Raw genomic sequence first — 16,838 nt, 5'->3', positions numbered from 1 at the left:
ACTAGTCCTCCTTTGTTCCTGTAGTAGTGCTCCCTTTAGTAGTGCCCTCATTAGTAATGCCTCAAGTGGTAATGTCTCCTATGGTAATGCCCCCTGTAGCAGTGCCCCCAGTTATAGTGCCTCTAAAAAAAAACCAGTTTGAAATACAAACACAATATTTACCTTAAGCCCCGCTCCTGCATCCGCTGCCGTCCGGTCTGACCGCTCCTCGGATCTATAGGAGAGATGTCATGACGTTTCTCCCATAGTGCTCACGCTCCGGCTTTCAGCTGCTGCAGCAGTGAGAGAGCCAGGTGCCCGCCGGTAACAAAATGTCAGCAGGCGCCTGGCAAATGGATCCTCCATGTGGCGGCAGGAGAGAGCCAGGTGCCCGCTGGTAACAAAATGTCAGCAGGCGCCTGAAAATGGAGCCTCCATGTGGCGGCAGGAGAGAGCCAGGTGTCCGCTGGTAACAAAATGTCAGCGGGCGCCTGACAAATAGAGCCTCCATGTGGCGGCAGGAGTGAGGCGGCGGCCACTAAAAGAAATGAAAGGATTGATGCTTACTTGATGTCACCAACAAATCTCAACAACAACAAAAATAAACTGAATTCCAGTAAAAACAATTATTCATGTCCAAGGGTCCCAGGACCTGCAACATGTACACACATATACAATGCTCGTAAGGTGCTCTGTAACTGTCAATGCAGGATAGTCGTGTGTCCATCATATTTCTGCCATATCTGATGTGTATAGATTAAATAGCATGTCCGTACGCGTCCTTAGATATTGCTCCATGTTGGGGCTCATTAGGTTAATTGCATTCCTTCCTGTAAATTCTTGTCAAATTAATCCTATTGCACTTTTCTCTTATCTTCTTGCCAATCCCACCACATGGTTCTGTCAAGGTAAATAGCTAAATCAATTGTTACAGATGTCAACTGTGTAATAGAGATGTCCTTATGTGCTCACTTCAAAATGTCTATGTATAATGAGCATTGGAGTAGATGTATGAAGCAGTGAAGAGAGTAGAGAAGTGTGGCAGGGGAGAAGTTACCCATGGCAACCAATCAGCTTCTACCTATTATTTTATAGAATGTAATTGATAAATGCAACCTTTAAGCTGATTGGTTGCCATTGGCAACTTCTCCACTGGCACACTTTTCTACTCTTAGCACTGCTTCATACATCTATCCCATTGTGTTGTATAGTTAGTGCCTGTCCTGGCCGGATCTCATAGTATCTGCTCTGTCCAGAACTGTGCTGTTATGGACAGCTTGTTGCACTTACTAAATGTAATAACTATAAAAGCACTTGTGACACGCAGCATATCTTGCTCATATCAGTTGTGGTTAATCATGGAGGGAATTGGGAGGAAGCTAGCAGAGTAGGTAAGGATACTGTACATCATAGTGAGGAAGAGCCAGTAAGCATCCATCTGAGTGTAGAGAGGCAATGGAAAAAAGTGTATAAAAACTCTTTTCCCCCTATCTTTTCTTTATATTTGATACATATGTCATAATGAGTTCCACAGAAGGTATGGTGTAGTTATAAACCTTGCTTGAGTCTCCTTTATGGAGGGGCAGTGCTTTTGTAAATCCAGGTCTCCTCAAACCTTAGTATTGTCCAAAATAAGTGAAAGACAAAGTGTACACGCCAACAATTAACATTTATTTAAAAAAAAAAATAGCTTTTTATTAATTACATCATAAAGCAGCCAAAAGTTTGTACCATGTGGGGTATTATATCAATATAAAACGAGTCAGGTGTTAGTCAGGCTTGCCTACCCACCCGATTTGGTCGGGAGCCTCCCGAATATTGGGTGCCGCTCCCGACCCCCGGAAAGGCAGACAAGCCTCCCGGCTGCCGCCTGCCCCCCCGGACTAGTACTAGAAACCCCCGCAGCGGGGGGCCTGATGACGCGATTCACGCTGAATCACGTCATCGTGGCTCCGCCACCCCTGCTTCACAATGCCTATATTTTTGGCATTGTGAAGAGGGGGCGGGGCCACGATGATGCACTCACGTGGTCACGCCCCTAGCCCCACCCCCAAAATAGTGTCATAGCCCGGGCATGCCCCCCGCTTTATTCAGGCATTCAGCTCCCTCCCGGAAGGAGGGAGCTGAATGTCGGCAAGTATGGTGTTACTATGGGTGTTTCTACCAAGGCAGCTGTAATAAGGAGAGAGTCAATTCCCACAGAAGAACTAATATAGCAACATGAAAATAGCGCACATATTGCCTTTACATTAATAGTTAAAAATGGATAGCATGCCTATAAAAACAGCTATTTAATATAAGCATATAAAAGCAATCGGGCTCAATAGTAATCAGCACATGTAAAAGCCTTTGGGAATAGTTGGGTCAGCAGATATGACTAAACAATGTCAATAGAAATTGTTGATCCTCCAATTAGCCTATGGCATATTATGTGCATCAAATATATGTGTATGACCCTTTAAATAAACAAATGACCAACTTTTAGGGTAACGATATTACCAGTCCCATGGATATATTAGTGCACAGGTCCTCAGGACCCCAAACAGTGTACTGTGGGCCTGATTCAGAGCCACTTGTAAGCGGCCGCTCGTTCGCTCCAAGCGATGTTCGCACATCTGCGTATGGGTCGTAATGCGCATGCGCCAACCAGTCAGTGCGGTCGGAAAACGTGTGTTCGCAAAATTGCGAGTGCCTGCTAATTTGAGTGACAGGATGAGGCGTTTGTGGGTGGTAACAGGGGAAGGTGCTTGAAAACGGGGAGTGGAGATCCGAACGCAGGCGTGCCAAACGGTCAAAACGGGCGTTTTAAGGGTGTGCATAATTAACAAAGCAGCGTCATCGACCACGTCACTTGGTTGTCTCTTAGCCTGAACTGTTCGCATGATTGCAGTAGGAAAATCCAACCACAAGCACTGCGAGTAGTTCAGACGCCTTTCGATGTACTCGATTAATCTAATAAATAGCGGAGATGACGTATGATGCGAGTGGCCAGGGGGCGTCTTTTCAAAATAGCGAGCACATGTTTTGTTCGCTCGCTCAGACATAGAGGCGTCAACAGACCGCAAACAGCGAGCGCTCAATTTAAATAGCCGGACCCTTTTTCTGAACTAGCGAGCGCAAATAGCGTCTGGCTCTGAATCAGGCCCTGTATGTCACAGAATCACAAGTGAAATAATTAGCTCCACCTGTGGATCTTTTAAATGTGTCAGCGAGTAATGACTACACCTGTGCACCTGCTGGGTGACCTGCAAAACGTGACCTGTGTGGGGTCCTGAGGACCGAGTTTGAGGACCACTGTATTAGTGGGATCCAGATTATAGAAGAAATACAACGCAGAGTCGATGGTTCCCCTTTAAGCACGGTAGGTTCACTGGTAACAGGTCTTCAAGATACAATCACTGTCGACAAGCTTTGGTCACCTGATGTGTTACCCTGCTGTAACTGGCAGCTGTTTCAAAGGTAAAAGTTTGTATCATGTTGCACTGAAGAGGGGGCCATTGTTTTGCCATGAAAACTTTAGCTTTTTTTTTTATGATGTGTACTTGCAGGGACGGTGCTAGGGTGTTCGGCGCCCACCTGCAAACTATCATTTTGTGCCTTCCTACATGTCCTAAATTACAAGTAATTATATAATTAATATATTAAATAATATAAAAATAATATTTTAAGTTACATATATGCACATATACATGTCCGACCCCTACCATTAACTTTAACCCACAAAATGAAATAATTCCTTATTAAATAGATATATTATTAACATTTATAATTAAACACTTAATTTTTTTCTTCAACTTTTTTTCTCATCTGTCTTCTCCAGGCCACTCTTTTTCATGTTGCTCTTTCTGTGTCAGGCTCCTTTTCGGCTGTCTGCCATTACAGAGCCAGCCACCTGCAGCAGTCCTGTTATCTGCTCTGCTGAGTCTGCTCTCATTACTGCAGTGCGCCCGACGTCGGGTGAACACGAGCACTGCACTCCTGTCAGTCTGGTGGAAGGTGGTGACTTGTGAGCACAGATCATGGGAGGGGAGGGGGTGGATCGGCGCCGAAGTGCCTGCCAGGCCCACCCACCATGACACTGCTGTTATACAGTTTGACAGGCACAGCAGTGCAGCAGCAGTGGTTAGTTGGCCGGTGCTGCCTCTGCAGACTGCAGCAGTAAATGGACCTGGCGGCAGTAAAGACAAGTAGTGGGGAGGCACCTCCACATCATCCTTTGTGATCATCGTCACACATAATATTCATTTACTTGTCGCATATACACTACATCTAAGTCCATCACCAGGTGGAGCGCTGGAAGGACCCATGTTCCTTTAATAAGTGAAGAAAGCTAAGTAGTAATTAGAAGAGACAGACAGGATGGCAATATGTAAGCAAGGGGTTCAGTAAGGGTTGTCCGGCTGTGCAAAAAGCAACTGCTTGAGTTGAAGGGTAACCAAGCTCACAAAAGTTCTTTAAATATAGTTCTCCAGACACAGTGCAAGTAAAACAAATTGAAGTTTGACAGTGATAACGTAAACAGTGGAGTAAAACAGCACAGCAATACAAATTTGAAGCAATTGAGCGACAATTACAAGCATGTGCCAGGATTGAAGTCACTACGAGGAGAGAGATGTCAGAAGTGGAGAGGTGACTGTGACCGATTGAATCATACAATAGTTACATCAGCATCAGTGACAGAGGGAGCAAGTGGTTAATGGGAACATGAATGAGAAAGTGTAAAAGTTATTGATAAATGTTGGTGAAACATGAAAATCAGCACATGTAAGAGGGAGTGAGAGGTAAATAGCAAATGGGATTGAATATGGAAAAAACACATCAGAAAGATTAGAGATACAAGATATATTAAAAAAGCAGCTGTAAGAGTGATGAATTGCAAACAGTTCAGCAGCCAATGTCCAGAGAGTGATGAAAGCAGGTGCGTGGTTACAGGATAGTGGTACACACTGGCAAGTATTGGATGTCATCTTGATTTAGATGTTTTCTGGTAAAATGTTCCCCTTTGTGTTCACCTCCTGTTTAACCCCTGTGTAACTCTTACTATAATTATAAATTTGCAAAAAAATCTTGGACGAAACCAAAACAAATAACACTGACTAAACAGCCTAACAATGCTTAACCAGACTTCATACATGTATATTGAATAAATAGGGTTACAAAGTCATGTGGTGAGTATCTGGAGTTAACCTCCACTAATCACCAACTACAAGAGAACAATACTATTCTTAAACAGATAGTTTAGAGCAGTATACCACGGCACTGACTACATAAAGTACAGCATTTCACATCATATACAGCTCACTGCTGCAGAGATACAGTAGTATGGAAATATTTACCATTGATGACATAAAGTATTGCACTTCAGATCCTGTACAGATAACTGGTGCTAGTATGGATATATTCTGTATCTGTAGATGAAGCCGAGGATTAAAAAGATTACACACAGTACATATGTCCTCTTGCTTGGCATTGAAATAACGGAGTAATGCCGTGTAACTATACTTTGCTTATAAATATGCTTTTAAAAGAGAATTGGTTTTTTTTTTTATAAAATAGTGATAAAATACCAATAAATATTATTGGGAAACCAAAGTTTGTCTAGTTCAATCTTGTTCAGTACCAAATATTGACCTATGTCTTTGGTAGTGTAGGGCTTGAAGAGAAAAGGTCCCCATACAGTACATCAGCAATCTGAAAACCACAATTGAACAATTTGAAGATTTATTGCCCGATTTTAGGATTTCCCAATCTAGCAATCTGCGCACACACATTACAGATCTTTTTCAGTGATTTGCAGAACGATTGCAACAAACGCAGATCTGCCAATCTTGAAAGGACCATCATTTTACTAGTAACGGTCTGCAAATCTGCTGATCATGTCCATTCACTAGCAATCTACAGCCCCAATCGATCTGTGAAATCTAAAGGCCTCCATACATCAGCAATCTGAAAACCACAATTAAACAATTTGAAGATTTATTGCCCGATTTTAGGATTTCCCAATCGAGCAATCTGCACCCATACACTACAGATCTTTTTCAGTGATTTGCAGATCAATTGCAGCAAACACAGATCTGCCAATCTTGAAAGGCCCATCATTTTGCTAGAAACGGTCTGCAAATCTGCTGATCATGTCCATACACTAGCAATCTACAGCCCCAATCGATCTGTGAAATCCAATATGTTGGACAATCTGATGTAACAATTCCAATCACTTTTTGGTTGCAATCTGCGATCTGTGAAGCCCATACATTGCAGATTTTTATACACAATCGATTGCAAGTTGCAGAATTGCCACAATTGATTGCTGATGTATGGGGGCCTTAGTTACCATTAGATATGGCTAATATCAGATGTCACTCAAGCATTGGGAATTTTTGGTACGTATTCAGAAATTATCATTGCACTGTGCTACCAACTAAACCACACTGAATTCATTCATCCACAAACTTACTTTAAGGCAACTAGATAGGGTAGAAGGAATTTAACATATTGTATTTATATACAAAATACGTATATATGGTGTTATATCAAAACACCTGCCATAATGTCATAATCTACTTATGGAGTCTAATACTATATCAATTGTTTTTACTCATTAGGGTGTTTGTCATAACCTTTTCTTTGTGGACCACAATTATCCCGAGGAGCACATCAAAGAAGGGAAAAGTCACCAGAATGCCCATGAGGCTGCTTTTGTGAAATCGCTTTGCCTATATTTTATACAACAAGGCTACTCTCCATCAGACATCACAATACTCACTACTTATTCTGGACAACTTCACTGTTTACAGAAAATGATGCCTAAATCTCAATTTCAGGGTGTCAGAGTATGTGTAGTGGACAAATTTCAAGGCGAGGAAAATGAAATTATAATCCTGTCATTAGTAAGGAGCAATCTAGATGGCAATGTTGGCTTTCTGAAAATTCCAAACCGGGTATGTGTTGCCTTGTCAAGAGCCAAGAAAGGATTATTTTGCATAGGGAACATGCAGATCCTCGCCAAAGTTCCCCTCTGGAGCAAAATCAATGAAGTGTTAATAGAAAATGGACAAATTGGAACAGACCTGAAGCTCCAATGTGTCAATCATCCCAACATCACAAATTATGTGTCCAAATCTGAAGACTTTCATAATGTTCCTGAAGGTGGATGCTTGACTCCTTGTCAGTACAGATTAAATTGCGGGCACGTCTGTACCCTTGCCTGTCACCCCTATGATCAGGAGCATAGAGTCTTCAAATGCAAAAAGCCATGTGCTTTGACCTGTGGAAATGGGCACAAGTGTAGGAAATTTTGTAGTGACCCTTGCGGGAAATGTGAAGTGCTTGTGTCAAAAAAGATTCCTTCATGTGGGCACATTCAGAATGTTCCATGTTCAATGTCTCCAGACAATTTCACATGCAAAGAACCATGCACACGTATCTTGGAATGTGGCCACACATGTGCCCGATCTTGTGGTCAATTCTGCAAGAATTGTCTTGAAGAGTTAAACATTACTTTGGAATGTGGACACACAATTAAAACATTGTGCCATGTAAAGACAGAAGCCGACAAGTATGGTACCAGAATAAAATGTCATGAGAATTGTGAAGAAAACCTGAAGTGCGGACATGACTGTCCTGGAAGCTGCACAAGCTGCCTTGAACAAGGCTTTCACATGAACTGTGCAAAATGGTGTGGTATTGTGCTCTTCTGCTCTCACTTGTGTGAAGAAATGTGCTCCTCTGACTGCTTTTGTAAACGCTCTTGTGAAAAGAAATGTTTTCATGGTAAATGTTCTATGAAATGCAGCGAGCCTTGTACACGGTGTACAAAGCTGTGTGGATGGGGATGCATGCATAAACGGTGTACAAAACTTTGCTGGGAACCTTGTGACAGAGAAGTCTGTGAAAAACCCTGCATGAAGACTCTGAAATGCGGACACTCATGCATAGGCCTGTGTGGGGAGCCATGCCCTAAGAAATGCAGAGTTTGTGATGCTGATGAAGTAAATGAATTGTTCTTTGGCCAGGAGGCAGACTCAGATGCCCGTTTTGTCCAACTTATGGGCTGTCCTCATTTTTTTGAAGTGACCAAATTCTCTGAATGGATGAATCAAAAAGAAGAAGACCAAGTTATTAAACTGAAGTCCTGTCCCAAATGTTCAACACCCATTAAGCAAAACTTACGGTATGGCAATCTGATAAAGGAAACTCTTTCTGATTTGGAGAATGTCAAAGAGACTATTGTTTACAAATGGCTAAATCATTTGGAAATGTTTTTGAGTGAAAATGAGGCTGAATTAAGGCACTTCCCAGAGGCTAGTAACACAGTGCAACAGTTGCAAGATGGTAACTTTAACCTTTGTTCAATGTTGTTAGTGAGCGAAAAAATTAAATTCTGGCAAAAGCTTGGTGCAATTCGAAACAAGTTACAGCAGAGTCCCAATAGTCTATCCAAGGTACTTTCCGATATTCATACTCTTTCTAGTGCCATTCAGAAAGCTGAGCAGAAATATGTCATTTTGGAAAAGAACTATGAATTATACATCTTGGCTTTAGAGGTGGAAGTGTCATTTATTGAAAATAAACTGCCAGTTGTGTATCGCATTAAAGGTTTGATTACACAAATGAAAAGCAAACAACACACCAAAAGTTTGAATGAAGTACGTGCTCAGTTAAAAAAGTTTCCAGTGCAAATGAGTCTTATTAATGTAATAGAGAAAAACAAAGTTTTACTGAACACAGAGCTCCTAAGGCAAGATCTCTGGCACAAGTGTCCTGCAGGGCATATCTATCCTACCAATGTAAATGAAGACAGTGGACTGAACTGCCCGCATTGCAGTTTTGACAATGAAGATTAGCAATTGCTAAAAACACGTTTCCAACATTCTCATGTTGGTTTTACAATTTGGATATATAGCAAAATAATCTTTTGGATATATAAAAAGTCCTAAATTCTCAATTTATTTGGGAAATGTTTTCTCTGGCAAAATAATGAATATACCCATATTGATCTGAACCATGGGATGCAACTAATGAAGTTTTCTGTTACAGTAACTTCATCTATTTCTCGTATACAGTTGTCATCACTGCTTATATGAGAAATGTAAATGTGTAAACACTGCTTCCAGAGATTCTTTAACATGTAGAATCATCTTTTTAGATTGATAGCTACAATATAATGTAGGAGGAAACTCCCTTCCTTTTGAAAATGCCAGTCAAGGACATCCGGCTGTGGGACCTCACTCAGCATTGGGCCAATGACATGCCAAGTACTTACTGGTCAAGTTCGTGGACCAGGACTTAGTTATTATGAAGATAAAAACAATTAACCAAACAACTTATATATAATGTGTTTAATACCTCTATAATAGTCCATATGTTGAGCCAAGTACAATAAAATCTCAATATTATATCCTATACTTCATATATTACCTTATTATTCAACCCATATTATGTATTGCTGTACATAGAGATAGAGTTCCCTTATATGCAGAACTTTGAAACTTCTCATGATCAGTCTCTGGCATCGTATGCATGAGATTAATCATATGGAAAATAAGAAACATATGTATAGAAATATTGATAGCTATAGCAGTCTGAAGTGCATCTGTTGCTAAGGGCAGGTGCCTCTGCATTGCTAAGGATGCCCTTAAAAGGAGTACTGTGACACTTCACCCAAGGGACACTGGCCCTGATTCAGAGCCGGACGCTCTGACAGAGCACTCGCTCTGAATCCGGGCCGTCCCTCTTACTTTTTGGAGCGGCCTCCTGGCCGCTCGCATAGCTGTGGGTGACCACCCACAGCTATAGCGAGCAGCCAAAATGATGGTCGCGATGGTCAAAACCATCGCGACCATCGGGCTTGCAACGAGACCCTTGTGGTAGGGTCTCGTCTGCCGCAAGCCCTGGAGTGCTTTTGGCTCTATCAGAGCCAAAAGCACTCCCAGTGACATCACTAGTGATGTCAGTGGGGCTGGCCCCAGACGGTAGGCATTCCCATGGGAACGCCTCTGTCTGGGTAGCCACGCCCACCAAAGGGGGCGTGCTGTCAATCACCATCGACAGCACGCCCCCTTTGGTGCGAGACCCATAATGACGGCTTGGTCGTCATTGTTCGGGTCTCACGCGTGTGCATGACGGAGCCGTCTCCGTCGTGCGTACTTGGCCAACATCGACCCGCTTGCGAGTGCTCAGCGCTCGCGAGCAGGCCTGAATCAGGCCCACAGTTCTAGAATAAAAACAAACTGTAAATAAAGGAGAAAGAATATTTTTAATGGGATTTGGCATTTATACAGAGTGCACTGTGGGTTCATGTGTATATGATAGCCACCTTTCTGTTGTAATTTACACCAAAATACATAAGACAGACCATCCACATATACTTATATATGCCCAATAATAACTTCCTCGTGGTGGCCCTTCAAAGATGGCCATGTTTTATCGCAGCTCTGTGATCAAACTCCTAAATCCTAATCAATTTTAAACTGTTATTTCCACCAGCAAATAGTAGATTCTACCACACAAGAACTTCAGAAGCACAAACATCTAAAGACCATGACCTCAGTGCACTCCTTACCTCAAGTATAACCTCATGTAAGGGCATAATATGGATTGCCATTTCTATGGAGGCGAAAGGCAACAGAATCTATTGAACTGCCCTGAGTTTAGCCAGTGCAATATCCCACCCTAAACAACCATAATAGAGAGAGCGGGAGCCAATGAAAAATTATCTTGCCTGGCACTAATAACATCTACATGTTAGGACACATGACACTGGATGTGGTAATTTCTTATGGTACTAGGATGAGCCACTGCAGACTATGGGCAGCTTCTCACACTGGAGACCAGAGAAAGATCCCATTGGCCAGTTGACTCAGTAGTGCACTTAAGTGTTCCTGCACCTTGGTATACTTAGGTTTTATGATCTACATGTCCGGTCACTCTAAGGTTTACCTAGGTTGAGCTGCCATCGTGAACCAGACCATAACCCACCAATATAAATAAGTTTTGATATCCCTCACCACCTGAGAGTGACAACTGTACAAAAATAAAACTAGGGTACACAAAACATTACAGCAAGAAGATCACACAGAGCTGGGCTTCTGGCCTCATCAGATTAGAGGCTATCTGTGGGTGAGTGCACAGACACTTAAAACTGACTTTACTTACCAGACACCCAACAAATTCTATCTAGCCTAATGGCTCTCAACAGGCAACATGCTCTCTGAAAATTAAATGCAGCCCACACAATACCATCTGTGTCTTCCATCTAGCCACTTTCATGTATCAGATATAAGGGAACAAATCCTCAAACACATCCTAATTTGTGGGAAAGAATGTAAGTGGTTATGACTTTGAATAATCACTAAACGTCAAGGAACCAAATTTTAGAGAATGGATATTAAATATAATGGCTCCTAACTAAAGCCCTCTACAAATAACATCTGCAGTACTGACTGTGCAAAGAAAAGCTTAATATGTCATGCTCAACATTGCCACCAAGTGGTCACAGAAGAGAACTACAAGAAAATTAAGATCTAAAATCTGAGTCAACTCCTATAATGCCGACATGGTGAACTTCTGTGTTCACTGACTCACCTAGTACCCAGTTCACCAACCAACTATGAACTACAGCTACAAGCTACAGTACATCACAAGCTCAAGAAAAAAACAGCTAATACTGAGTAACACACTTGCTCTAAAGGTTTGTGAACTGACCTTTGGGACTTCAGATCTGTAACCCAGAAATACACTTTCAGTGAATATAACATATATATCAATGTTGCTGACATATATTTAAACTGTAAACGCAACCTTGCTCTTTTTACCCTAATCGATTACTGCCTTCCTAAAGTACCTGTCGCCTACCTACCTCTATCTTTGCACTCCTACCCTAAATCCACAGCTCTACATTGAAGAACAGACAAAGTACTATTGCCAAACAAACATCTCATCTGGATTGACGCATAGAAACCTCCCATCTCAGTGCATCAACCGTTAAATGGTACTCAACACTTGTTCTTCAGAAACTGTAACATCCATATATTTTTATTAAATCTAATATCTGTTGTACACAATACTTATAAGTGTCTAAGGTTGAAGAAATCTACTGTATTGTCTACTGTACACAGACACCACTAGCAACTATGTTTAGTTTTAGACTGCCATTTTCTTATTTTCATTGTCTAATATGCTTCTAGTAGTTATGCAGATATTAGGAAATCTATTTTTTTGTGTGTGTCTCAATGGAACACAACATGACTTATTGGGCCTTAGTAGGGTTGTAATTCTGTTTTTTTTCCCCCCAGATTTCCATGTACTGAGTTTTCTTGTTTATTTCTGTATGTTCTTAGTATACATTTCCATTAAAAACAATATATGTCATTACAATCAGTTGTTTGTCATTTACAAAAATGTTTAAAATTGGCAGTGCGAGTTAGATTTTAAAAGTTAAACAATATTTTTTCAGCGCTGGTCATATGGAGTAATCGTTTGGGTTAATTGTTTATTTTTCTTGCACATCCTACCATGCCGGCTGTCAGGATGCCTCCTGTCAAAATACCGATCAAGGGCATCCTGATGGTTGGTATCCCGACAGAGGTTGGGTAAGTATACTTACCCCCCCTTCTCCCCTTAACACTCCCTTCTTGTAGCCTATCCCTCCCCGTTAGTGCTTAAACCTAATTCTCCCCCTTCGTGCCTAAACCTGACCCTCCCCCCTTAGTGCCTAACTCCCCACAGTGGTGCCTAACCATAACCCTCCCCCCTAGGGATGCCTAATCCTAACACCCCCCCCCCCCGTAAATGCTACCTAAACCTAACCTGCCCCCCCCCTGCAGCTAATGCTAAAGGTGCCCTCGGACTTGCCTCATTCGGGCAGCAGTCCTTCTGAATTCCGGCTTCAGGATTAAAATAGGAGTCAGTATTTCAACGCCTATCTTAAGTCCCTTGTCAGGCTTCCACCATCTGGATTTACCGCCGGTCTCATAACTACATCCCCCTTGTTATATGTCTCTGTACATTGTATTTTTTTCACCCCTGTTTTTTTTTTTTCTTCAATATTAAGTTTTATTGCTTTTCAGAAGAACATACAGAGAAAAAACATAAATGGGGAATAACATAAAATAAAATTATAATCACGCGAAGAAGTACATACATTGCAAATAAATTTTAGAACACGGTAGACCAAAGGTCTATAATTTGGATATAAAACAGTGCCACAACAGTCAGATACAAAATTGATCACACGTCTAGTCGTCACATTGGCACAACAAAAGTGACAATATTCAATTGTAAAATAGTAACAGTACTTATGAATTGAGAGTTGTGATCAATAAAGCCTGGAATATATTATATAATTTTATTTATTTTGTTTATAATGTTTAGTTCAGTTTATGTACCCGAGGAACGTTTGTGACTCCAATATTCACTCCGAGCGAACAAACGAATCAGGGGTTTGGATGCTGAGGATGAATAAGGAACCCCCACTTTCTCAAACTCAAAATGAGCTTGTATTTTATTTTCGATAGCTTGTAAATTAGGGATAACACTTGATTTCCGATGTTGGGCAACAAGAAGTTTAGTCGTAATAAGTATAAGACCAATTAAATAGCGGTCATTAATAGAAAGGTTCCCACTATACACATGAAAGATAGCTACGAGAGGACTAGGGGCTATAGAGAACTTCAAAACCTGCTCAATAAGTTTAAATACGAGTGTCCATAACAGAAGCAACTTGGGGCATGACCAAAGCATATGAGGTAGAGTACCAATTTGGCCACAGTTTCGCCAACACGAATTAGAAATCGTGGGCCAAATCATATGTAGCTTCTCTGGTGTAAGGTACCATCTATGTAGAAGTTTATAGAAGTGTTCAACATGTGAAACACATTTAGAGAGCCTAAAACAGGTGTGAAAAACTGACTGCCAATCTTCATCAGTTAACGAGCATGACAGATCCAACTCCCATTTCACCAATGAAGAAAATTTGAAGGGATTTGGGTTACTAATCATAAGGGTATACCACCAGGTTATGCCCCCTTTGTAAGACACTGTAGTAACTCTATCGAGCAAGTATTTAGGAACCTTACAGAAATGATGAGGAGTTTGCGTTGCACTAGACAACCAGTGACGTAATTGGAGAAATTCATTAACCGGAATAGAGAATTTCTCAGGAACCTGAGCAAAAGTGCTCAAAATGCCGTCATCAGTGACATCGTGTAAGGAAATCACTCCCCTATTCGTCCAATTATCAAATCTTAAATTCTAAATAAAGGTTGCAATACCTTTAAGGGATAGATTAGTAGTGGGCACGGAAATGTCCTCTAACTTAGCCTTTTGAGATGATAAGACCGCTGTTAATCAACATGTTCGGTGTGGGTTACTGGATTGAGGTATCCAGAGAAAGTCTGTCAGTGGTAATGGGGAAGCTATGTCTCTTTCCAAACTGACCCACGTCTTGGGGTTATCTAGTACAGACCATTCTCCTACTTGACTTAGTATACATGCCATTTGGTATACTTGTAAGTTCGGGAACGCCAAACCCCCCTCTAGTTTTGGTAAAGACAAAATTCTCCTAGTGATTCGAGGTTTCTTATTGGTCTAAACATATTTTATAAAAATAGCGTGAAACTTATCTAATAGGTATTTTGGAACCAACAGCGGAATTGTTCTGAAAAGATAAAGAAGCTTTGGGAGAATCATCATTTTCAGAGCGGTAATGCATCCCAGCCAAGAAACCTCTTGCATCATCCAGTCATTCAACATTAAAGATAGTGAACTCAATAAGGGAAGATAGTTACATGCTATTAAATCAGATATTTTCGAAGTGATCTGGATGCCAAGGTATTTAATTCTACTAGATTTCCAGTCATATGAGTATGAAGTTTTGAGAGTGGCAAGTATACCGGGGGGGACATTAAGCGGGAGCTTCCGTTTTTGACATGTTCAGCTTGTAGTATGACACATGTGAAAAATTTTCCAATACAACATCTAAACATGACAAACTAGTAATGGGGTATGTGAGAGTCAGCAGGACATCATCTGCGAATAAGCAGATCTTATGTTGCACACCCGCAAAAACAGGGCCTTGACACGTAGTTGTAGACCTAACGGTCTCAGCAAGAGGTTCAATGGCCAGTGCGAATATTAATGGGGACAGTGGGCAACCTTGACTAGTACCATTAGAAATAACAAACCCATTGGAGAGCAACTCATTAGTGAATACCTTAGCGGAGGGGCCATTATCGGATGAGGCTTGGTTACGTATTACAAAACGTAGTAGCACCACTGTTAAATACCCCCAGTGGAGTCTATCGAAAGCCTTCTCTGCATCAAGGGAAAACACCAACAAAGGCTCTCCAGAAACAGAGAAGGCCTCAACCAAATCAATTACACGTCTGCTGTTGTCCGGGGCTTGACGGTCCAGGACAAAACCCACCTGGTCTGAATGTATCAGGGAAGGGAGGAGCAGATTCATCCTATTTGCTATAAGTTTGGCGTAAATTTTAACATCCAAATTTAATAATGCTATTGGTCGATAGTTGGTAACAAGATACCCGGTTTGGGAAACGCTACCAGTTTAGCTTCTAACATTTCTTTGGGTAGAAAATCACAATCAGATACTTCATTGAAAAGACTAACTAAGATGGGAGCTAGTAGTATATCTCTAAACTCTTTATAAAATGTATTAATATACCCATCGGGCCTGGAGCTTTATCTAGAGACATAGAAGCAATGACCACACCCACCTCCTCTAGCGACCATGGTTCATTCAGGAAGTTTATAGACGTTTCATACAAAGAGGGAAGCCGAATGGAATTCAGAAATTTGTCAATATCCGCTGAGGAAGGTTGGGACACTTGGGGGTTGTCTTGAAGATTATAAAGTTTAGAGTAGAAGTCTGCAAAAACATTCGCAATGTCATTAGGATCAGTAACCTTAGCTCCCCTTGAATTAAAAATCGCCCAGATTTGATCCCTAGCTATTTTCGCTCTTAACTTCCGAGCAAGCATTCTTCCCATCCTGTCTCCATGAACATAATATATTTGTTTCAATTCAAATATAGTTCTATGAACCTTCCCCAAAGCTAACACATTCCACTGTTCCCTAGTTTTCAAAAGTTCTTGATATATTTTATCGTTAAGGGAGGAATATTATGTCTGATATCTAAATCAGCTAACTTTACTTCTAAGTCCGTCTGGGTTTCCATAGCGGTTTTCCTAAGTCTTGCCGCCGATTGGATTGCTGAGCATCGCACCACCACCTTTAGGGTGCACCAATGGTTAAACAGGGAAGTGTCTTCAGGGTTATTGGTGTCCAAATATAGTGTAAGAGAATGGAGAATATTTTGTCTAGGTTTTGGATTAGTCAACAAATGGTCACCCAGACGCCAGGGTCTAGGAGGAATCTTGTGAGAATCTACATCCCAATATAAAACAAGAGCCCATTGGTCTGACCAAGCTACTGGTAAAATAGTGGCCTTCCTAATTTGTTGGAGGGTCCATTTGTCGGACAACGCTAAGTCTATCCTTGAGTAAGAGCGATGTACGTGGGAGTAAAATGTATAATCCCTGGTCGTAGGATTCTTTGCTCTCCAAATATTATAAATATCGTATTCAGATAAGATTCTATTAAGCGCTTTAGAGTGGTCAATTACCTATTGGGAATGTAATTTACTAGTGGGTGTAGATTTAGCTAATGTTGGGTCTAGTACCATGTTGAAGTCACCTACCAGAATAACTTGTCCTTTGCAGTATTTTTGAAGAGTGGAACAAAATTTCCTACAAAATAGTGTTTGTTTAGAATTTGGGGCATATACTGTAGCTATTGTAACCACTCGAGTTTCTAATTTCCCTATTAAAATAAGATACCGA

At 41.2% G+C, this 16,838-nt stretch overlaps 1 protein-coding gene across 1 annotated transcript in view; it reads left to right on the top strand.

The window, feature by feature from the left end:
- The window catches only part of LOC148519656 (NFX1-type zinc finger-containing protein 1-like), a 371,972-nt gene extending 362,137 nt beyond the window's left edge, over nt 1-9,835 (top strand). Inside the window, exon 26 of the mRNA XM_088476329.1 lies at nt 6,582-9,835. Within this exon, the coding sequence (XP_088332455.1) occupies nt 6,582-8,822 (2,241 nt within the window). The 3' untranslated portion in view covers nt 8,823-9,835. The remainder of the gene's footprint in view (nt 1-6,581) is intronic.
- The last annotated feature ends 7,003 nt before the right edge of the window (nt 9,836-16,838 follow it).

This window comes from Taudactylus pleione, unplaced genomic scaffold (genome assembly GCF_031769625.1).
Source record: "Taudactylus pleione unplaced genomic scaffold, aTauple2 ptg000186l, whole genome shotgun sequence".
Lineage (NCBI taxonomy): Eukaryota > Metazoa > Chordata > Amphibia > Anura > Myobatrachidae > Taudactylus > Taudactylus pleione.
This window is presented reverse-complemented; position numbering and strand designations above follow the sequence as displayed.